This window comes from Trachemys scripta, chromosome 12, assembly GCF_013100865.1.
Source record: "Trachemys scripta elegans isolate TJP31775 chromosome 12, CAS_Tse_1.0, whole genome shotgun sequence".
Taxonomy (NCBI): Eukaryota; Metazoa; Chordata; order Testudines; family Emydidae; genus Trachemys; species Trachemys scripta.
Window position 1 is genome coordinate 22,428,730 of NC_048309.1, and position 24,083 is coordinate 22,452,812.

At 39.9% G+C, this 24,083-nt stretch overlaps 1 protein-coding gene across 2 annotated transcripts in view; it reads right to left on the reverse strand.

Annotated features, from left to right (window-relative positions):
* Positions 1 to 24,083, reverse strand: part of DHX35 (DEAH-box helicase 35) — a 45,718-nt gene that overhangs the window by 7,238 nt on the left and 14,397 nt on the right. For both annotated transcript variants that reach the window (XM_034787427.1, XM_034787426.1), the window contains exons 7-20: positions 22,907 to 22,976; positions 22,006 to 22,065; positions 20,530 to 20,642; positions 18,681 to 18,777; positions 16,690 to 16,848; positions 15,125 to 15,335; positions 11,334 to 11,458; positions 10,105 to 10,159; positions 7,491 to 7,586; positions 6,056 to 6,150; positions 5,323 to 5,400; positions 3,863 to 3,992; positions 2,700 to 2,781; positions 1,849 to 1,920 (exon numbers count right to left, since the gene is read on the reverse strand). In XM_034787427.1, coding sequence (XP_034643318.1) covers positions 1,849 to 1,920; positions 2,700 to 2,781; positions 3,863 to 3,992; positions 5,323 to 5,400; positions 6,056 to 6,150; positions 7,491 to 7,586; positions 10,105 to 10,159; positions 11,334 to 11,458; positions 15,125 to 15,335; positions 16,690 to 16,848; positions 18,681 to 18,777; positions 20,530 to 20,642; positions 22,006 to 22,065; positions 22,907 to 22,976 — 1,443 coding nt within the window. The remainder of the gene's footprint in view (positions 1 to 1,848; positions 1,921 to 2,699; positions 2,782 to 3,862; positions 3,993 to 5,322; positions 5,401 to 6,055; positions 6,151 to 7,490; positions 7,587 to 10,104; positions 10,160 to 11,333; positions 11,459 to 15,124; positions 15,336 to 16,689; positions 16,849 to 18,680; positions 18,778 to 20,529; positions 20,643 to 22,005; positions 22,066 to 22,906; positions 22,977 to 24,083) is intronic.

Sequence of the window (24,083 nt, forward strand, 5' to 3'; positions counted from 1 at the left end):
AGGGGGGGGGGGGAGGGCGATAACAAGAAGAAAAGGGAGGGGACACTTGTAAGTATGCGGCCAAGAGCTCTCATACTAAACACCTCTGAAGGGGAGATTTTAGGTGTTGTGGACAGAGCATGACTGAGAAGGATGTTGAGGGTTGAGTGCAAAACCCTAGGCCCATCAGAGCTTAGTAACGATCCACAACCTAATGGGACAGTGGGATCCCTGACTGCAGGCACGAGTCAGGACAAGGCTTACGGGAGGAAGTGTGTGTTTTGAATAAGGCCAGGACATACACTGCTTCGAGCTTTAGAAAGCAAGCACACCAGTTTACAAATAATCTGCTACATCCTAGGCAGCCATTGCCAAGAATGCAGGAAAGTTCTCTCTAAGGCCTGTTACAATGACCTTCCATGAGGACTAAAACATCTCCATCCCCACACCCTGCTCTCTCACTCATCCAGTTCATAACCTCACCACACAGAGCCATCTTCCATACACAACAAAAAAGACAAAGCAATCGCCACGCTGCTTAGAGGGGGGGAACGCTTTTGAGAACAGAGGGTTAGTGAATGGAAGCAAGAGGAAAGTTCTCACTCTTCCCTTCTTCCCCAAGACCCACTGACCCATTCGAATGCATCTAAAATTTGAAGAAAACCAAATTAAAACAAGAAGTGAGAAGTCACTATACTCACAGTTGATAGACAAAACACAGAGCAAAAGACAACATTCTTCCCTTACTAACAACAAAGAACAAAACCAAATCAACCCAACGGACACTGTCCATAGCCCAGTATATTGATTCACACATGAACATGCCCTAAAACCAAAACTAAACAAGTGGAGGTGGAAGGAAGATGGATGAGATAAGTTCTAATAGAAGCAGCACAGTTAAGACTGAGTGATCTGAATTCTATCTCCATCTTGAGCATCAACAGAATTGATTGCTAAGTTCCAATCAGCTACACCTGTGCAAACGCTGTGGTACAATTCAAAGACAATCAAGTTGCACAGGTGTCACTGAGAGCCTAATTTAGCCTGCAAAGTTTTTCTCACTGGTGATTATGCACAAAGTTGCAAGAACCTAGCTTGACTCCAGGAGCCCAGGCTGCAGTTGCTAGGCTGCCAATTAGAAAAACATTTTCATTTGTTTACTGAGCACTTCTGATATGAAAATCAATGAGACACGAACATGTAACATCCCAAGAGGACATGCGACTAGAATCACATTTTAAAACCCACTTCTTCCACAAATCTGTTTATACTGTCACACCTTCCTTTTCCTGAAGTATTTTGTCTCTTCCATTTTAGATCGTAAACTTCCTGGAGGAGTAACAGTGTCCCAGTGTGCCACATACATTTACTGCACTATGTAAGTGTATAATAAAAGTAACTACTACCTTGTATTGTTCAAATATGTCTTTTTCAATGGGATGGCCTTGTTAGCCTCCACATAAACCTCAACATCACTGAACTAAGATAGCCTTCCCAGTAAGTCGAGGGACCCTCCTCAGAGAGCAATTCCTGTGAGTGATTTTACCTGCAGCACAAGGCTCTGGATTCTGGTATTTTTTAGGAAGGGGCCACCTGGCTCCCCTCTCTCGTCTTCACAGCTCTTAATACTTTTTAGTACCACGTTAATGCCACTTTTCCATATCCTCCCCACCTAGCAGTTTTATTTGGGTGTTGCCTAAAGACTATTGCAGAGGAAACCTCCTTTGAACTTACATTCTGGGAACCAGGATCTTCCAGGTGTGTTGCTACACTGAGGCAGAACAGAGTTATTAATGGGAATCTCCTAACAATGCCTGATGTGGAGTGCCTCCTGGTCTAGGCAGACAAGTGAAACCAGCTCTAGCTTACCAGCGAGGAGGTTTCTCTGCATACAGCACTGAGGTGGGATGGATGTGCAGTTCCTGGTCATCACGAATAGTCCTTGAAGAGAGGGAATTATGTCAGATTTAGCAATTGCAAAGTTATTCTTAAAATTTATTTATTGGTGACCTTTCAGCCCCAGTCAAAATGCTAATACATTTGAGTACTGAAAGAGCTGAAGCAAGTTAAAGAGGTGCAAAGTTAATGCACTGGCCTTTCAGTTGCAGAGATCAGGCCCAAATTCTGGCCAAGACACCAGTGAAAAAGTTTGGAGTTATCATTCTATGGGTTTGTCTACAGGAGGAGTTATTCCTGATTGATTAACTCCATTTATAGACATTCTTATTCCAAAATAAGAATATCAACAAATGGAGTTAATCAGGAATAATTAATTCACTTTAAATTCATACCCTACATCATTCCAAAATACTTTTCATGTGTAGACAAACCCTAACACTGAATGGTTTTCTGCCCACATCACAAGAACAAGGTCCTGCAGGCTTGGATTAAGGTGCATTGGAGGTGCTATGGAATTGAAGCATTTATAGTTTCCTGGTCACATTAGCACATTAGTTAGTAACTATTAACAATTCCCCTCTCTCAACCTTACTGTCATCATTTAACCAACAAGAGAGGTGATAAACAAGCAAACAGCATTTGGAAACTGTTACATGTGACACTGCAAGACTTCATTAATTTAATGAGCCAACAAAACTTTTCTTGTTAGTCTATCTAGAGAAGCATCTGTTTGTTGACTATCCAGATCTGTCAATTCATAGAAGCATGCTAAATAGAAGGACAGTTCTAAGGAATTATATAGATCTACATACATATTTTACCTGTAAGCTCCAGTGGAGTGGCATTTAGCTGCATTGGCAAAGAATCCAGAAACTATACACCTCAGAACAGGATCTGGGTCACCTAAAGACGGGACTGACATGTTATTCTGCAAAATGTATTTCATAAACTAAGCTGATGCAATGACGAAAAATCCCCTAAATACTGCTCTTTCATCAAAAGCAACTTTGGGGCTTTCAGAAGAAAAGCTTAAGACAAGAGACTCAGGATTCTTTATTTCCCTCTCTTCGGTTTCACAATAAATCTCAATTACTATGTAAAAAACAAAGGTGCCAGATTACCTCCCCTGGAGATAGTACCAACCATAGCTATCTCACAAGGTACTATGAAGATTAAGTGGTTGCAGCCTGATTTTTAGAGGTGCTGAACACTTGCAATTCCAACTGAAATCAACGGGACTTAAGGGTGTTCAGCACAACTGAAAGTCAGCTCCAAAATGTTTATACCAGGGGTCGGCAATGTTGGCATGCGGCTCGCCAGGGTAAGCACCCTGGCGGGCCGGGCCAGTTTTATTTACCTGCTGACGCTGCAGGTTCGGCCGATCGCGGCCCCCACTGGCCACGGTTCGCCGTCCCGGGCCAATGGGGGCGGCGAGAAGCCGCGGCCAGCACATCACTTTCCCGCGCCGCTTCTCGCCGCCTCCATTGGCCTGGGACGGCAAACTGCTGCCAGTGGGGGCCACGATCGGCCGAACCTGCCGCGTCAGCAGGTAAATAAAACTGGCCCGGCCCGCCAGGATGCTTACCCTGGCGAGCCGGGTGCCAACGTTGCCAACCCCTGGTCCATACAGTGCTTTGATCATAATGAGAGTTTTTCAAGGGTATGGGGGGGGGGGGGGGGGGCGTTTGAAAATCTCCCATTAGGTTTTATCTATGACGTTATTATTAATTACCACTACACAACACTGCTGCTATCAATTAAGCCACCAAGGTTTGAAGAAATTCTAATTGTAAAAATGGGCTCAGGTGCTGCTCTGGAAAAGTATATTTTGAAATCCCAGTTTTATTTAACAGACATTATTTTTAGGCTGGCAAGACACAGTATTTCTTGAATGTAGTAAGAAAATAAACTGACAGTTGGGCAACTCAATATTCAGATAAACTCCAACATGTATGACACAAAATCCTCATTCAGTGGCTCCTACCTTCACTGGATTTCTTTGGTACTTTAAATTTGACAAGAAGCTTTTTCAGCTGCTCCCTCACAGTGGTTGCTCTGACAAGCCCTTTGTAGTTTAGAAAGTGTTCCTGACACCACTGAGAACTCTTGCTGTGCTGTATAGCAACAATACAAGAACAGTTACAAATGCCACAATCAATCTCCCTACTGCAAAGTGTAGTCTAGTTCTGTTCCCCAACCACTGTGTTGTGTTCTGGTATTTACCGATTTGCAGTGGGAAGTTAACTGCAGCCAGTATGCATATGAACTGCCACTTCCTGCACAGTGTATTTCAAATAGAAATAATGGCTTCCAATTCATAAACACATTTCCAGCACTTATTTCCTACTAATGTATTTGAGTCATTTCTTGGGATATGGTGGGGGAGAACAGTGTCAGCTATTTCATACTATCACATAAATGTGCTTCATCTCGGTATAAATCATGTCTTGGGCCAAAAAAAAAATTTTTTTTTGACTCAGATTTAAGTAGACATCTTTGTACTTTGTTTTCCAACATGCACAAAGACAATCAGTTCAAAATACACCGTTTTTGTACCAGTGTAACAACTTCGGTTAGGGTAGAGCTCCTAGTGCACGTTATATATATGCCTTACATTAGTATAGCTTATTACCTTTCCCTACATATGTATTATCCTGGTATAGTTAAAGATGTACAACCTGAGTATTTAGACAAGCACTAAGATTTCAATTAAACCTCACTGATCACTAAGCACTTTAAGCCATTGACAAGACTTTATATAATGATTAGGGATGGGATTTTCAAAAGAAGCCTGCAGGAGTTAGGTGCCCAACTTTCATTGAAATTCAAAACTATCAACAGACAATAAATGAGAACATGAATTTCTCATGTTCCTTTGAATGTCCCAGGATAACTGAAGATATGGAGGTTACAGTTAAGGGCCTGTGCGTTACACAGCCACCGACTTTATGTCTTGCCAACGCAGTGGTATTATGTGAGCATCTGTGACAAATGTAGCCATTAATTAATTAAACAAAAAGGTATTAGACACTTGGGTCCATATCTTACATAGGCTCAAGCTTCTAGGATTTTTATAGCAGGTCTACACTAATGCTTAAGTTGATCTAACTTACATTGCTCAGCAGTGTGAAAGACCCCTTCCTTCCCCCCCGAGTGACGCAAGTTACAGCGACCTAGGCGCTGTCCACACTGGTGCTGTATCAGGGGGAGATGCTCCCCTTCTGACATAGCTTCTGCCTTTCGCAGAGGTGAAGTAATTATGCCGATAGGAGAGCACTCCCCTGTTGGCATACAGCGTCTTCACCAGACGCACTGCAGCTGCGCTAAGTAGGAGTTCTAGTGTAGACCTGCCCTTAGTTTTGAGCATCAGGCATTAAAACCACTGGAACCCACCCTCTCCCCTTCCTCATCCTCAGGAATCCACATGCACTCTAACCTGCTTACTTTAATAAAAGCTTCATAAACATTAAGCATAGTGAGATGATCTCCCTCTTCCACAGCAAATTTTCTGTGTTTCCTGATCTGGAAAAAAGAGAAGAAATGCATTTTTATACAGAAATTAGTTTTTTTTCAAAGGTCGTTCCTGCTGCCCTCAGTTCTTACTGTCTTGAGTATTTAGTGACCTTTAACTCTCATCATGTAACAACTCTCCCTTAACTGATATGCATGTTTCACTATCCAACATACTATATTTTCAAGGCAGAGCTCTAAAACTGAAATTAAAACTCATTTGCACAAAGGAAATGGGGTTTACTTACTGTATGTAAGGTTATGCTCAGCAGTATTTCTACCTCTGAATTAACCATTTCATATGAAATAATTTTATCAGCCTGAAAATAAATTTACTTTTTTCTCTCAAAGGGAAGTTCAAAATGAACAATCTTCCTTTCCATGCACCCCAAAACTGACTAATACAAACTTATGATCCTAACATTTCCAAACACTTTCCTAACCCTCTGTAGTACAAGGCCTCCATCATTAGCCAAGGACTGTCTTCAGGTTTCACTACCGTACAGCTTCCCCTTTCTCCATTACCAAGCAGTATGGGCACGGGCAGAAACCCTCAGTTCCACTCTAGCACGTCAGACTTTGCATGTTCCTAACAGATATTAATTACTGAATTGGCAGACACTCAAAGATGTGGATTAAGTGAAGAAAATTATGAGACCGAACTTACAGCCTGAGCCTTTTGGTTTGGAGGGAACATAAAGATGTTCTGAATCTGCATCATGGCAGCAATGCTCAAGATCTCTTGGGAGCAGCCAAAGTTTCCTGTAAAATAAGTGATGAAAGAAAATAAAGTTTCTTGCTTCCAAGATTATGGAACATAAATAATATCATAAAAAAGGAAGGAGAAATTTACTCTTAGATTTTCCAGAAGAAAGCATTTTACAGCAACGATGGGGGTGGGGGGGGGGACTTATTTCATTGCAAAGGAGGACTTTGCTGATAAAAAGCCCCTTTTTGTAACATATGATGGGGAGTTGGAGGAGGGACATTTAGGAATTTCTCAGCAGTGGATCACTCAGTCCCTGCAGCAGCAATCAGGTACATGCAATCCGCTCTGCCATCGCATCTGCATGTTGTCATACACAGACCTGAGAATCAAGGGCTGGCAAATGCCTGTTACATTTTTGTCTGCACTTAGAGTACAGAAATAAAGAATATGTATGATTTTTTTACATATTTAAGCGAGACCTTTGTTACAAAGGTATGCTTGTATGTACTGGGCATACATTAAAAACAACTTTTCTTACAAAGGTTTGTTCCTTCTTTTCCTTTAAAAGAGAACTTGGCAAATTATGGAGCTTGTGAAAGAGATCAAAAAGCAGTTCTGCCTTCAGTACAGTGTGGGCAGATTCACTCCAACACACAGCTTTGCTAATATACCCCAGTCTCTATATTTCAGTCCTTGAGAACAGGGCATGAACTGTGAAGAAATGTATTTTGGTTCTGTGAGGAATACATATTTTCACTGGAGACTGAATTGAAGATGAACTTATTTCACCGGTGGCCTTAGCAAGCACTTCAAACCAGGAAATCAGAACTAAGAGGTTAAAGCATTAACTCACTGCGCTGCAAAGACTCATACATGTTCTTAAAATTATCCTCATAACTAGTCCCATTAACTTCAATAGGATTACTCTCCATGCATAAAATTAAGCACATGCATGAGTCTTTGCAGGATTGGGGCCTCCTATTATACTACTGAGCCCTGCAGTTGGGAACTATTATTTATTGTTTATTATCTAAGAAGTAACCTTGTGGAAGCTGAACAACTCTGTAAAAGATGTTGCCCTGATCCAAAAGTACAACCAACCCCAAAGCATTTTTCTGCTGGCATGGAGACCAATCACTTTTAAACCCTGTAAGGTACATTGGTGCAATACTGCAGGTCAGGCATATAAATATGCCAAGTTATACTAGATAGACTAACTCTGAAGTTAAGATTACAGGAAGGCCTATGGGATGCATGGATGGTATCAAATAGTTTATTGACTTCTTAACTATGTATCACACCAAAATTGACTATAGCTTCTTTTAGATACACTGGGTAGACAGTATCTTATACTCAACACAAGACTAGTGATAGCACCTTGCCTTTTACCTACCTGATTCCAACAGCATCTTTGCAAACATAGGGTTCAAAGGGAACTCTGCTATTCTCATACCAAGAGGTTCTGTTAGGCGACAATGTTTATCCAGACCTGCAAGAATAATACTAAGTATTCAGAAAGCAGACCAAAATAGCATAGAAAATTATCTTAATCTTTGTGCTATCAACTAATATCTACCAGAAACTCACAGAAAAGCTTGTTGAGCTAGCAAGTATCCAACTGGGAAATCAGGAGCTCTTATAAATACCCATTAACTTTCCCATGAGTCCTCGGTACTTTTTAGCAAACACTATATTTACATAAACACTGGCTTCTTGCAAACACACAAGCCACTCAATCCATGACCAAGTTCTATTGGCACCTCCAGTAATTCAGGAAATATGTAACCACCAAGGTCACAGAGATACATTCTGTAATGTATTTTGTATACACCATTTGGAAACCATTTAACCTTGCAAAGTAAGTTTTGTAGGAAAACTTCCACCTACTCTTTTGGAATTTGCTTCCAAGTTATTAGAAAAAAAGAGCATTGATAAGAGAGGAAAAGATTGGGCATGGCTAGCAGATACAGAACAAGTCTCTGGCATGATAGGGTGCCATTTTTCAGAGTCATATTTACTTGGCTCATTGACAAAAATAATTTAATATCAGCAGCACTACTGTGACTATTCCAGCTACAGGAAAAGTTAGCTGCAATCTGTTCTGCCTCATGCATCAGTAGCTAAATCAGCAGCTACATTCTAGCTCCAGAATGATGGTTGTTGGTGATGATGCACAGAACAGAAGGATGACAGTTTGATTTTCAAATTATTATTGCTGAGTACAGAGTTATGTTATTTTACAAAAAGAAAAGACTTGCCGCTTACAATTGAAGTACTCTCTACCTGAAGAACTAAAATTAATTCTCTACCTGAAGAACTAGTTACTTAGATTGTGAGCTCTTTGGGGCAGGGATCATTATTTGTTTGGTATTTGTACCACGCCTAGCACCATGGGGTCCTGATCCATGAATGGGCTTCTTGACGGTCCCCGCAGTAAAAATAATAATATTAATGTGCAGATATACATAAGTTTACTCACATAAAAAAAGGATTTAATCCCTATTGTAACTGCAGACACCAACACAACTTTAACTTTGCAGTTATTGCCTCCAAAATAAAAACAAAAAATCCCTTGGATATCTGAGAGTATCAGTTTCAATCTGAACAAAACACACAACCCGCTCCGAGCCAAATGGCAGCGGTAGTAGCATTTTTTGAGCTTCTAGAAAACATGTGGGAAACCAGTGGACAACATCTCTGCACCTTTCTGTGATTCTGTCCAAGGGTGCAGGATTTTTGGCAGAACATCAAAGAGCTAATCAGGGATCTTATCTCCCTTTCAGTTTGAGTCCTCCCTAAGGTGGTTTTGCTGTGTATCTACCCTTGCATTATACTTCTGAGCCAATGGGAGAGCACTGGTTCCCAGCTCAAAAGGGTTGCCAACAATGAACTAAGCTCACAGGTGAAAACTCTCTCGTCCTCTTTTCACTGAATGGAATGAGCACATGAAAAACCATGGCCACAAAAGAACTTACAGCTCTAATGCTGTATGTCACAGCATGGCATCCATGAGTACAAGGAAAAAAACAAACACAAGCCTCTTGGAGCCACAGAAGCCTGCACAATGTATTTCAAACTTACCACCCTCTTCCCAATGTTTCAATTGGGAAGCACATAGTCTGTTTCGGATACTTCTGAAATGAGGATAGGTATGGTTTTGTTTTACTCCCTAGCTTTCTTGTCAAAAGTTCTTAATGCGAGTGTGAAGGTGGCGTCTTTTTACTGGAAAAATTACAAGTTTCTGTTACTGTTGTAGCATGCGACACAAAATAAAAGACATGTCCACTGTACCAATTAAGAACTTCAGTGCCAAGCAATTTATCCAAGTGAACAAATGTTGATTTAAGTGCCTAACTTTAGGTACTGATCAACTTAGTATCCTCAACCTAGTTCCTAATGAGCACTTCATAATATTGTAAAATCAGGAACACAAGAACTGCCACTGCGAGCCAGACCAGTGGTCTATCTATCTCAGTATGCCATCTCTGACAGTGGCACATATCAGATGCTTCAGAGGCAAGTGCAAGAAACTATGCAGTAGACAATAATGGAATAATATTTCCTTCCTAAATCACAGCAGTTAAAGAGGAGTACTTGTGGCACCTTAGAGACTAACAAATTTATTTGTTAGTCTCTAAGGTGCCACAAGTACTCCACGTCGTTTTTGCAGATACAGACAATCACAGCTACCACTCTGAAATCAGTTAAAGACTGGCTTATGCTCTGTGCATGAGAGTTTACAGCCTTTCTAAAACTCCTGGGGTATTCTTGTTTGGAAAAGGAATAGAAGATACTTACAAGTCAAGACTGAGGTACATTGACAAAGTCATGGACTGAGACCACAATAGAATCTAGTACAAATAGTATTCTCGAAAATAAAGATCTGGTTAATACTCAAGTTAATACCCACACACACATTAAAAAAAATGACTCAGTAAAACGCACATTGATTTGGATTTGTTCTCTAGTAAACTATAAATACAACAACGAAAGTGTAGCATGCTCACCTCCTAAAGCGTACAGCAGCTCTAATGCTTGCACCATAGACTGTGCAGGGGGTGGCTGTGAAGAAAAAACCAACTTTTTTAAGCTGTCACTGATATGGGAATACGTGAAATTTCCTAGTGAGAATTTTTAAGTCCGCCCTTCTTCAAGGAGTATTCCTGCCTCAAAGGCACCAATTTGAGTCCTCTATATTCCCTTTTTCCCAGATGCAGTATTTTCCCCCAGCCTGCTCCTACAGAATGGTGGAAGATGTCTCAGAGCATCACCTGATGTCCTCAACTGACCAGCCTGGCTCATTAGACCCACAACTCAAAACCCTCTCCAGGTTCCTGCATCCCCACTATGATGCTCTCAACATCCTGTGACCACATGGAATAAGTCCAAGCTAAAAACACAAACTTGGATTGTCCAATATAGTGATACTATTACAGTGTCAGACCAATTGCTTCCTGAATTCTCTCAATTTAAATTCTATTGTGTTGGGTTTATCAATGCAGATGTAACTGTAAACATTACAAGGAGATTCACTAAACAAATTCTAATGATTGCTACTTGCCATTAGTTAATAAAAATTAAAGTAAGTGCAGAGGCTTGATACTGTTGATACATCTTTTTCTCCACTTCACGGAAAGGCCTCCACAATTCTACTTTGGATAAATTGAGGATTTTCACCTTCTAAGTTGTTCAAAGTCATTCTTGCTCATTCTTTGTTCTCAAATACAAACTGTACAACAGTGTAAAAATAGTGGCATTTCAGTAGTGCTGGCAGAATCATGGAAACCTGATACTCCTCCACAACACGGTGTTAGGTCATCAATTGCTTCTTCCAAAGTAACAAAGTATTAGTTAGCAAACAATGACCCCTGGGCCTCAGATGGTCTATACAGCACTTGCTGATGGTCTACAGAGAGCAGGTAGGTCACATAATATGGGATCTTTGTCTTGGTTTCCAGTTGCATCTACAGGCATCCAGAAACTTTATTGCAAAGAAGAGCCTGGATATCTGTAGAATCAACAGGAAACAAGGAAGAGCCAACCAGTCACATAAGCCACTACTGTAGCTACCACAGGAATGTTACATGATTACAAATGGTACATTGATTAGGAGGTGGTCCATAAGACAAATAGAAAAGGAGGTGCTCAACAAGATATTTCTGTTATGTGGTCCACACTATGAAGAAGTTTGACAACCCTTGTAATACAGAATTTCAAACAAGAATCCAGGACTTACAGACAGGAAGGGGAACCTGAGCACGTTGTCTATCCCCAGAGCTTTCAGCTGCAGGATAACAGGGGCCAGGTTACTGCGCTGCATCTCAGGAACAGTAGATTGAGGCAACTTCTCAAAGTCTTCCTCTGTGAGGGGAGAAGTCAAAGCTCCATGTGATCATGTTTCAGATTCAAACACGGATTATATTGAGCCAATATCCTCTCACTGTCTCAGAGTGACAGAGGGGTAGCCGTGTTAGTCTGAATCTGTAAAAAGCAACAGAGGGTCCTGTGGCAGAAGACTGTTAGTCTTAAAGGTGCCACAGGACCCTCTGTTGCTTTTCAGTCTCCAGTTTCAGTTTAGCATTATTAATGGGAGTGTACATACTACTGAGGTGCTAACTGCACCAAAAATGACTGGAAGTCAAATAAAAGAAACTTATACCTCTCACCACACCATTTATGCGATTTGAATCCTAGTGGGCAAAATGATTATTAAATATAAAAATAAAACAATTTAAATAGGGACTGTCCGGGTTGATAGGCTCCACATTTGACATACTTCTTAATTAACTTTTTAATGACTTTATACACATTTTTCAAAACTAAACATTTAATCTTTTTTTCTTAACAGATCAGTGTTTCTAAGCAGTCAGACAATAACAAACAAGTGTGCACACATTCTGAAAGCAAACATTTTTATTAAATGGAAAAATGCTTGCAAAGGCTTTTTACAAAAAGAGGAAAATATCTGTTCACGTTGGGAAGAATAACTCAGGGTCCTGTTATTAATACATAGGCAATGAGTTTTTTAAAAGCATATAAAGCATTACTATTTGGGTTTTTGTATTTTAACCCCCACTTGCTATTTTACAGAGCCCTTTTTAAAATATTTTCCTTATAAGGCCCAAATCAGGAAAAATATTTTATACGAGGTCAACAAAAGCTGTATTTTACATTAGTCAGTTAACTTGCCATTCTAATGCTGTGACTTCATCAAACCTATAGCCCACACCCAGTATTGACTTCAACTAGCTACATCAAGGTACAAACTACCTGTGTCTTGTCTCCATTAGGATTTTACATCAAGTTCGCTATTTTGATGTAAAAAACAAACCTTTTTTGCAGTGAAGACTTAGCGAAAATTATCAGAATTAAACTGGCTCTCCCAGCCCACAAAGTAATTCATATGCAATAAGAGCTTTACACATTTGTGCCAGCACCACTCCCTTTAAAAATCACTACAATAGCCATGATGTTTGAACTACTACGTAACCTACAAAAGAACTCTGGTAATAACTTGAAAAATTTGGAGTATACTTGTGAGTGCAGAGTCCAGATATTGGCGTTTCCATGAAAAATGTTGGAACACTACACTGTATACTGACATGCAAATAAAGATCTTTGCTTCAAAATTCCTACTCAACACTGCCATAAGTGGCTTTGACAGTAGAATAGTGCTTACTCCAGCCAGGTATGCAGCTATCTGGACATTTGCATCAACTCATCAGAGTTCAAAAGTAAGCTACAATAACATAATTTAGCATGGATATGAGTACAACCAACCCCACTGTACACTCAACCCTCAAAAGTCCGTTAATGTGGGACAAATACATAAGAGGTAGAAAGTCTTTGTTCAACATAAGAAAAAAGACAAAGCCTTTGCATGTGGCTAGAAAAAACACAAAAGAAGAACAAGTCATTTTGAAAAGCTGCTCTCCTCACTGAGCATACTAAGTCGCAGTACTGATAAAACACACTAAGTACTATGGTTTATTGACTTTGGAGCCACAGTATTATTTTGATTGTCTCCCCAGGTAGTGCATTACATGCTGTTTCAGATATGGAAGAGGTCATTCGTCAGATCTGGGATCACAGATGAGAAAGAGCTCTCGCAATATGGCTGTTCCCTGGAATCTGGGACAGGTATCTGATTTTCAAAGGAATGAGGGCTACACTAGTGAAAAGCATTCTACAGTTAACAAGAAATGCATTATAACAATGGAGTGTTTTAAATCACAGACCAACATAACGAGAGACCTACACAGTGAAGTGTACAGACAGCCTACTGGAAAGATGCCTTTTAATATGGTATTACATAAACCTTACTATGATCATTAATCTTAACCACACACAGAGCATGTGCCCCCTACTCTCACTCCCACAGAGTGCTGGAACACTCTCTTGATAGAACTAAGGCAATAGTAACCATGGTAGTACTCTGATTGCAAACAGTGGGCTCATAAATACACAGAATAGACCAAGTTTACATTTAAAATTGTAATTGTAACTGATAGCCTAGAAATTTAAAGACACACTAGGCCTATTTAAATCTTAAAGCTTCAGTAAAACGAGAGGGAATCTGAAACATGCAAGCAGCTACACAGTTATACTGAAAAGCCTTTCCTCACAAAAGGAAATAGCCAAGAGCTAAGTATTTAGACTGCCGCTTTTTGAAGCTTACCAGTTGACTGACTGAATCATTTATAACAACTAATCTCACTACACCAGCCTCACTGAGCCTCACGCAACAAGCTAAGCATTTGTTTATGACAGCTAATGTTCCAAGAGGAATCACATGAGCAGGGAATTTTACCTTTAATTATTCAGACGATTTCCAGACATACGTCTTTGGTAGACGCAGTATCTGAAAGAGCCTTTTCAAACATAATACAGAACAAAACATAACAGATAAATAGGTAGAATGAGTTGGAGTAAATTCTCAGCCTACAGCAGCCCAGAGATATCAACAAGAATGCATTGCTTAGTGGACTTCATGGTCCAGACTTAGAGCAGATCTTAGGGGTTTGCAATTGCTGCTGGTCTCATAGCATGTCTCTCTATCAGCCTGCTTTTGCATGTTATTAAAGGGCCTCAATTTCAGAGACTCTGAAAGTGCAGCACAAATGGGGTACTATGTCTATAAACCTGTATAACATGCATGCATGGGTGGGTTTATTTGCATACAAAGGGGTGCGGCCTGCATATCTTGTGGGAAAGATTTTCTGAGGCTGTTGGAAAATTTGGCCCTGAAGTTTTAATTATTTATTACATATTTACTCCTTTGTAACTGTTCAACTTAATACAGTATAACTTGATTAACACCTACTAGTATGAGGCCTCTGGTGGATGATTACCATGCTGTTCGCATGATGCAAAGACCATCACGGTTAGCCAAGGAACTTTATACTAACATCACCCTGATCTAATGGCAAGTGAAATGGAGACAGTGCATTCTTGGTGAGAAGTTAACTATGAATTTGCTTCCTGCCTCTGTTCAACAAATCTGTTGACTTTCAGGTCATGATGCAAGGCTTTTGCTGACGAAGGTCTGGTGGGAAGAGTGAATTGGTGAGATGTGAAGAGACCTAATTTTGTCAGCTGTTGTAACTAAAATATTTGTACTGGTGTCCAGGATGAAGCACGAGCACACATCACAAGAGTAGAAAATGTAAAATAAACACCAAGTTAACGTTTAATAATGACAATCAGTTCACCTATGTATTTGCCATATGCTATCTGTTTTGTTTTATTACTGATTGAATATATGTAACTGACTTAATACTTCTTGTTGAGAAGTGCTGAATCACTTCCAGACAGGGGTCTGTGGCCCTTGGTCAGGGCCAGTGAAGACTGCATTGTTTAGAGACCTGGGTTAACTAATCCATGCGAGTAGTGAAGGGAAGTCACTAATTCCTGCTGAAACATAAATTCCAATTCTTTACTTCATGATTTAATGTTTGTGAACAGAAACTGGTAAAGCTAGCTGCAAGTCCCACAACAGCGAGATCTCCTGTGCAACACACCGCCTACCTGTGTAAAGTCTATAACATTTTCCAGAACGGTTCCGGCCTGCACGACCTGCTCTCTGATTAGCTGATGCCTTAGATACCGGGACAACCACAAGGCATTCGACTGCTGTTTTTGGATTATAGGCCCGAAGCTTCACAAAGCCACAGTCGATCACAAATGCAATCCCATTAATTGTGATAGATGTCTCAGCAATGTTGGTGGCCACTATCACCTAAACGTATCAGAGAACATAAAGTTATTTTGTGACCTTCCACTTCTATTAGTGTTAAAACCTGCAGTCAGTGCAATAGGACTCTGATAGGAACAATTTGGAAATAACTCAGTTAAAGAAGCTACATGGAATGCATCTGAGAGCAAAAAGAGGTTATACATAGATGAAGCAGTTCACATCACACTAGTGAGATACTGACAACTTGAAATCTGTCAATTTTTATGATTTTACAAGCATTTTCCTATTTAAACTGCTGTTCTCTCCCACCAAAAACCAGAGAAACTGTCAATACAAGGAAAATCATGAAATTAACTATATACAAAGTGCTAACAAATAAAAACTGAAAACTAAGAAAAATGTTTCTCTGTAATTTCTGTCTGTTATAATCCCAGGTGTCACTTGTGACAACAACAAAAATGGGGATGTTGATTTAAGCTGACAGTTTCCCTTTAAAGTTACATTCGTCACCTTCGATCTAAAGAACTGCAAGAAAATGCTAGAGCAGAGTACAGAGAAGTTTAATTTTTAGTTCATCTGAAACAGCAAAAATTAAATCCTCGTCGTTGCTGACCAGTATCAGATTCATGAGCAATCAGGGCAACTTTCCAATTGCTCATCCCCCTCCAACAGCGAGTCAATGATATAGCACTAGTTAAAGCCAAGCAAAGGCAAAAGCTATGATAGCTCACCCCAGGCAGTTCTGCCAATATATCTCAGTTCCAGACATAGGCCTCACCTAAACAGAAAAGCCAAATGGTTCCAATTGCAAGGTAGCTCTGTGCTGTGGAAAAGTGTCCATTACAGGCTAACAGGACAAATACGTGCAAACAAGTTTTAACTAATTTCTTCAGATCCAATTCTAGAGCATTAGCCCAGTGTGCCACCAAGCCTCCTTTTATTACTGACACAGTGTCTCAGCTGTATAAATTGAAGGAAGAAATCCAATTGGAAAAGTAGGCAAGTGCAGAGTACTTTGAAGAAGAGGATGAGAAGCTTGAGGTGAATGCAGAAACACCACGGGAGCCGGTGCAGAGACTTAAGAATGGAGAAACTGATCAGGTGGATGGAAGGGAAAGATGATTATAACCATCACATTTTGGGGAGACTGAGAAGGTGGAAGAAATAGAAGGAAGCCAGAAGAGTCTGCAGTCACTGAACATGAAATGATTCCCTCTATACTGATAGTCTTCACTTGCCTTCTGAAAACTGATAGGCAATGATAGCTGGTGCATAAAGACTGCTTAGAGCAAACTCAGAAATTGCTTCATTCTAAGGATGGGTGGGCAGTATCTTCACAATCTATAACCCTTCTGGATGACAGGCACTATAGCAGTATTATATATGGCAGCCTTACCTTTCTGACACTGTGTGAAACTCTCTCAAACACTTTCATCTGCTCCGAGGAAGGCAGCCCAGCATACATGGGAAGAACACGAAGGTGTTTCTTCATCCCAGAGCGAGAAAGGACTCGAGCCTGTTCTATTAGCATAGAAACGATGGTCTCCACCTCCTCCTAGAACCATACATATCAAACCAGAAGACAGACCAACAGAGATTAAGCCTTAAAATTGCACAACTCACTCCCAGTTGCATAAGAAAAAGGTATACACAAAGTTTGTCGCTAGTATCTTGTTACTAGATTGTGAAGAACTTCATATTGCAATCATCCCTCTTCTCTCTTTTATGCTTTGATCAGGAGTGAAATAGTTAACAATACTGACATCTGAACTGCCTTAGCTTCAGATTTTGGACCCAACTGAAATTAATGGCATTTGACTCCTTTCAAAACTTTTGTTTCAGGCTGCCTGCAAACTGAGACAAAACACCACTGCATCAATTAGCTCGGTTTTTCAAAACTTAATTTAGCAACAATAGCGGCTAGAGAATTTTTCTTTAAAAAAAGCTTGAAATCTGGAGCACAAGATGTCAGCCACTACAAATAGCACCAATTTGCCTAGCTTCCTTGAGACAGCCCAATTCAACCCCTAAAAGAAAAGCATGTAAACAATCTAAAAAGAAATAAAATGAGATGTGAATATGTTACCCATAATGTTTTGCTTGTTCCCTTTATTTACATGGTCAGGAAAAGACATTGCACTAAACAAGAAATTTGGCATGCAAGACAGCAACAGGCTTCCTTCACCTGCAACCTTTCCCACTCCTAACACAGGATAGCTAAACCCAGTGGTGGGCAACCTGTGGGCCGCATGCGGCCCATCAGGGTAATCTGATTGCAGGAGGTGAGACATTTTGCTGACGTTGACCATCTGCAGGCATGGCTCCCCCGCACCTCCCAGTGATTAGGGTTAGGGCTCCATTCCCAGCCAATCGGAGCTGCAGGTTAGGGTTGCCTGCAGACGGTCAACGTCAGCAAAATGTCTCGCGGCCTGCAATCAGTTTATCCTGATGGGTTACATACGACCCACGGACCGCAGGTGGCTTACGACTGGCTAAACCACTTTTATTATTATTGTGCATCACAGTACCACCTAGAAGACCCACCTGAGATCAGGGCCCCCTTGGTGCTATGCGCTATACAAACACATGGATAGGACTTGACCACACTTGAAAGTTAATTTCAATTAAGGTAGGATATTAATTTAAAGTGCAATAGCTATTCCTGAATAATTCCATTTGTGGACACCTATTCTGCTATTCCTGAATAAATTCATGTGTACATAAACCCCTAGTAAGATAAAGTCCCTGCCCCAAATTGCTCAGATCTGAAGTAGGAACCTACACTAACAAGGTAGCAATAGTTACTGTACAGTTGTTGGCTTTGCAGTCACATTGTTCCATAGCACCCATATAGAGTAATAAAAAGCTTGTCAGAAGGGGATTAAAATCTATACAATAGCAGGAATTAAAAAGCAAGTTGGAAAATATTTCTTTATCTGAAGTACCAGCTAGGTTGAAATATTACTGGTCAAGTCATTTTAAAGATATTTAACTTAACTGACACAATCTCACAAACTTAAAAACTTAATAGTCACCACAGTTGGAATTTCTACTGATTAATGAGGATTTACTGGCATTTTAATAACTTGGTGAGTTAGACTAGTACGTAAAAGTTTTGCATTGTTTCTCTGGATAGTGAGAATGAAAGTGCACCGTAACATCAAAGGACATAACTCACCATAGCACCAAGTGTTTGACTTTGAGAAATCTAATTTACTCTGCAGGTAAGATTTTCAGAAGGGCTCAGCGTTGGCCTAACCCTGCTCCATTCACTTCAGTGCCTTTAATGGAAGCAGAGTTATACCAAGGATGAGTGCTTTGAAAATTCCAGCATACATCGAAGAAGAGACTTTAAGCAAAAAAGAACAGCGTCCCTTTTGTCTGTACCTGGCCAGTTAAAAATGCCAATATATCTCCATCACTCTCTGTCTGGTGAATTTTCATCACAGTTTCCACAGCTGATTTGACATAATCCGGAACAGGGCTGTGGAAAACAAACAACCAACCAAAACTTAAATACATGGACCAATACAATCTTCTCTCTTTAGTAAGAAAGGAACAAACTGTTAACTTTGCATAGACACTACAAATCAGTTATGTATTCATTTAATTCATTATGTATCTCCATGAAATTAACCAGTCAACCCTTGGGCCTTCCTGTATCCCATATCCACCAAATCAGAAGCATCCCATTTGTTCCCTTCATACTATCATAAGCTTTTACAAAAATGTATGATGCTTTTTATAGTAAAAGTATACATAAAAAGCAATATTTTAAATATTTTTGTTTCCTAACAGATGACAAGCAACTCACTCAGGTGAAATTCTAGTGCAAATACTATGGGCTAAATTTTCAAACAATGGTGAAACTGTTTACTGCAAATGCACTCAGAAAGGCTCCTAATTGCCTAAGTCTTGTATGCAATTTTTTTGAAAATCTGGCCATAAGCATTTCCATTTCCTAATATTCTACAGGCTTTATTTTATAGGACCATTGTAAAATTTGGATATGCTTCCATTTACATGCAGGAAGAGTGACATTTTCCCATACTAAATGTGATAACATGTCAAGGCGTGTTTGTACAAATGTGAGTTAACAGGTACTCAAAGAGGGAGGTGCATAAATTAGAAGGCTCGTTTGAACATCTGATCGTAATGGACTGCTATCTGAGTGACCCCACTGATACCAAGGGGCTGCCCGGGTTTCCTTTAGAAACCTTTTCTCCCCCAGAGGTGTGTAACTCACCTGTAGAATTTAGACATTATTGAGAAAAGACTTATTTGTAAGAGGCTAGACACATTTCTTTCAAAGCAAACCGAGGGAAAACCAAAAATCCAGACCCACCAATTTGTCTGTAACTTAGACTGTATGTCTCGTCATGGTAGCCAGGCCACAATGTGCTGAAGGTGGGGGATGGCCATTAGTTGAATGGGAGATCTTTAGATAAAACCCAAATGCAGCACAAGTGGTGATGATGCTTAGAAGGTGCAGTAGTTCATCCCCAGCATGGTGCATGATGAGACTGTTACCTAGATTTAAGTAGCAATTCCTTTACTTCTTAGATGTTCTTCTCCTTGCAGTTCATTATTACTACTGTTTCATTTTAAGCATCCCCCAATAGCATCTGGAGCAAACAGCATTGGGGTGAGGGGTACATAACTCACTAATATGTGACAATGTACCAATCACACCCACAGTTCTTTGATCAACAAAAATGCAAACTAAGCACTGTATACGCGTAGGGTAAAAGAGCTGACTGCTGCCATCAGACCTGTCCATCCCATTCTGTGGAGGAGAGGGAGCACGAAGCTTCTGCCAGGTTTGCCCATATCCCTTCTGTGGAGGGAGGGGAGGTAAATAATGAAATAATACTGGGCTTGCACCCTCAAGGGAAGGAGAAGCATGAAGATGCCACTGAGTCCCTGCAGCACTTGTCTGAAGTCTGCTCCAGAGGAGAAGGGAACAGGGGAAGGTTCCTGAAGCCCTTCTCCACTGAAGTCTGCTCCTGATGCTCACAAAATAGGAGAAAGACACATTCAACTGCAAAACAATTTTAGTTTTACAACCTTAATGTGTTAGTACCGAAACCATGTAGTAATATTTTGAAAGCATGACTGAAGTCCCCTTAATAACTGAATTCCCCCCAGAGAACTCCCCAGACACTAACTAGGTAATCTGAAGTCATAGGTGCATATTTCTCTAGTCACCACTTACAAGGATTAAACAGGAACAGACCTCTGTATGTAAAAAATGTCCACCGGAAATGTTCTCCCTTCCACGGTAAGGATCATGCTGGTATCCCTACTGGGGTCGTTGGTCTCATTTTGATTGAAGAAATCTCTAAATTTCTTGATAAAGCAAATAAAAAATTTTCCATTTTAAGTCCGTTTTTGAAAGAACTGAGGCAGACCCCAGAGAATACTGAAGAATGTCAAGTTAATGTCACTTGCATCTTTCCAAACCTGACAATTTGTTATTTTAATAAAGTTGAAGTCCTTGTTTTTTTAAAATTAAGCCTAGGGTTTTGGTGCCCAAATCCTATTTAGTCTCAGTGGAAGTTGGGTATTTAAATCACTTGAGACCCTTTGGAAATCCCTGCCTAGAACTCTTTTGTGTAGTTATTATGTGCCTACTTTTGTACACCTACAGCTGAACTAACAATTTACACATTCAGTCACAGTAATCAAGCACATGCAGACCATGGATCTCTCTTTTTAAAAATCAGAGTTAAAGTGTTTCGGAAAGGAATTGATTAATATTTATTAAAACATGTTAATTATTAATGGATTAATTTAATATATTAAATTGCTTACATATGTGTTATCCACAATACATTAAGAACATAAGGGATTCCGTAATTATTGCAGTTAACTACATCTCAAGGTTTCAAAATATATCCATTTAATAACAAATGTGTAACAAATATACTGTATATAAATATAATGTATATACTTAGATATAATATATCTAAGTCACATATAAATACATGGCTAATATGTCTCTCTCTTACCTACAAGATATTTGAAATTTAACACTTTTTTGATAGTATACAACTCCTCAAAGATTTAATGGAGTATTGTAATGCTATCTCATACTTTTACAAAATATATTCCAATATACATGTAGAATATTACCAAGTATGGCACATTATCGGCACTAACTTAAATTTAAATGCTAAATGAACAATATAGATTTTTTTTGATGCATTAGTCTTACTTTGTGTTTATTTGCTATTAGCTAAATTCTATAATTCTCAACGGGCTGTTGAGTTACTAGTGAGAAATAGTAAGGTTCTACTGCAGAAGATCATTTAATAATCTTACATTTTTAATAATCAATGATTGTGTCAATTTGTCATCACCAATATAGGGCTTAAGTCTTTGGGTTTTATTAGACAGGAAACAAGCTAGATTAAGCAGCAGGAACATCTTTAAATAAAAACAGCCATTTAGGAAAGAAATAGCCACAAATACATGACAGAAACTGATTCATATTAAAATAACCTGCCAAAAAATGAGCTTACATAACAAACAAAACTGCAAAGAAATAGAAACACAGCAATTTCACTACTTGTAGGTTCTTTTTGCCCATCACCACCATTCAGACAATTCTCCAGATAAGCAGACCACGTAGGACGAGATGTCTTTACTGCTAGAAGTGAAACTTCCACTTGAGCTCACTTAATTTTTAAAACAAACTCGTAAACTGTACCTCTGCATCCAGTGTGGCTGATGCTACGATCACTCGAAGATCCCCTCGTTTCTTCTGAATCTAAGACAGACAGTAAGAAATTAATGGAGAAATGCCACTCACCCAGGAATGATTAACAGACGTTAGATGTCCTACAACATCCTGACCATCATTGACTCTTAGGCCTGGTCCACACTAACTCCCCATTTCGAACTAAGGTACGCAAATTCAGCTACGTTAATAATGTAGCTGAATTCGAAGTACCTTAGTTCGAACTTACCGCGGGTCCAGACGCGGCAGGCAGGCTCCCCCGTCGATGCCGCGTACTCCTCTCACCAAGCTGGAGTACCAGCGTCGACGGTGAGCACTTCCGGGATCGATCCCAGAAGATCGACTGCTTACCGCCGGACCCGTAGGTAAGTATAGACCTACCCTTAGTTACAAATACTTAACAAGCCACAAAACAACTGAATGAGTTAAAGCTCATCCAGCAAGGACTGTGCAAGACTCTTTTCAAACACTGGGATAGGCTAACTGGTGCCTGTTCCAGAATGATCTCAGTAATCCTATTCCTCATGCCAGAAAAATCAGGAGAAAGTATTTCCAAGGATACAAATCACTTCACACCAGATCGCTCATAGGGAAGCACTATCAGCTGCCATGGAAACAGATTTACTTTATGCCCATGTGGGATAAAAGAAAAGAGGAGTTATGTGTTGTGGAGGCAACAGGGTGGAACCTGAGCGCCAGCTGGGGAAGGCAGAAAGCTGTGTATAAAGAGAGGGTTTAGACCAATAGATGCATTATAAACCTTTGCTCATGAAACTTTTCCCAACAGGGCCACCAAGCCGTGCAGCAGGATTAAAGGATTAATGGTGAAAATCAAAACAAAAACGAAAAAGGGAAGCTAGTGAGGAATAACCTTTTTTAACAAACCGATGGCAATGTCTGTATACAGGGTTCTTTCATGGGCTTCATCCAGCATGAGGACACTGTTAAAACAGAAAGACAAGGTTTCAATAATCAGATCTGATTGCCTTTGGAACCAAGACATCCTGTCTCAAAATCCCTACACTTTCAGAGAAGTGCCTGGAATTTTAGGCACATCACTCATTAAAGTCAACGTATGCTTGTAACTAAAATCCTCTCAAAAACAGAGGGAAATGCAGCAAATTACCAGTGATAATGCTTTAATTTACTAACCATAACACCAGGCGTTACAAGTAGGGATAGGCAAGCTTCTTTTGCCTAATTTTAAACCTTCTTGAATATCATGGGTTTGAAAGCTTACTCAGATGTTACTGTTCACATTCTACTTCAGTGAGATTGTGGAGAGAAGAGGAGCAGAGAGAGAAAAAACAATCCTGTGTATGTGTGTGAGGAGGGAGAATAAAGATTGAAACATGGAATGAAGTGGGGAGGGAAAAGAAACAGGAGGGGGAAATAGAACACAGGCTGTATATTAAGCATCATCAATGCCAGCTAGTTTTTTGAAGAGGTGGAAGAGGGAATTTCTTCTATCCTTAATACACAATACAGACTTTCCTGGCACTACGGATTTTGTTAGTTTTTTAGTGATAATCCTGAGGGGAAACTTGGGTTTAAATTAGCAAACAAAATGATTTGCAAACTAATTTAGCAACCCAAACAAGAGTGAGACGTTAACAGAACAGCAAATTCCATGAGATTCATTTATCCCTACTAACAAAGCCATTGCATCCAAAGATGCTTCTCAGCAACATTTATTTTTGCATTAGGGGCGTGGTCTGCTGCTTTTCCTCTTTTGATTTTCCTTTGCCCCATCTTCTCAGTAGCTCAGTTTACGCTACAGTGAAAGTGCAGTTCTGCTCTGAAAAGTCACTATATTAAAAACTGCAGCTCTTTAGTCAACCAGCCAAAACAAGTTTTTACTCTTGTTGACCCTGCAGAGCCAGTACAGCTATACAAGCATGAGCTGTATTCTATTCTGGTTTGTGGATAATAATGATTAACTAAATTTTGGTTGCAAATTATTGTTACTGATGCACGGGCTTCAATGAACCCAGCTTGACTTTCAGATTGTGTCTGCAGGGATGGCAGTAAGGAAAAAAAATGATTTG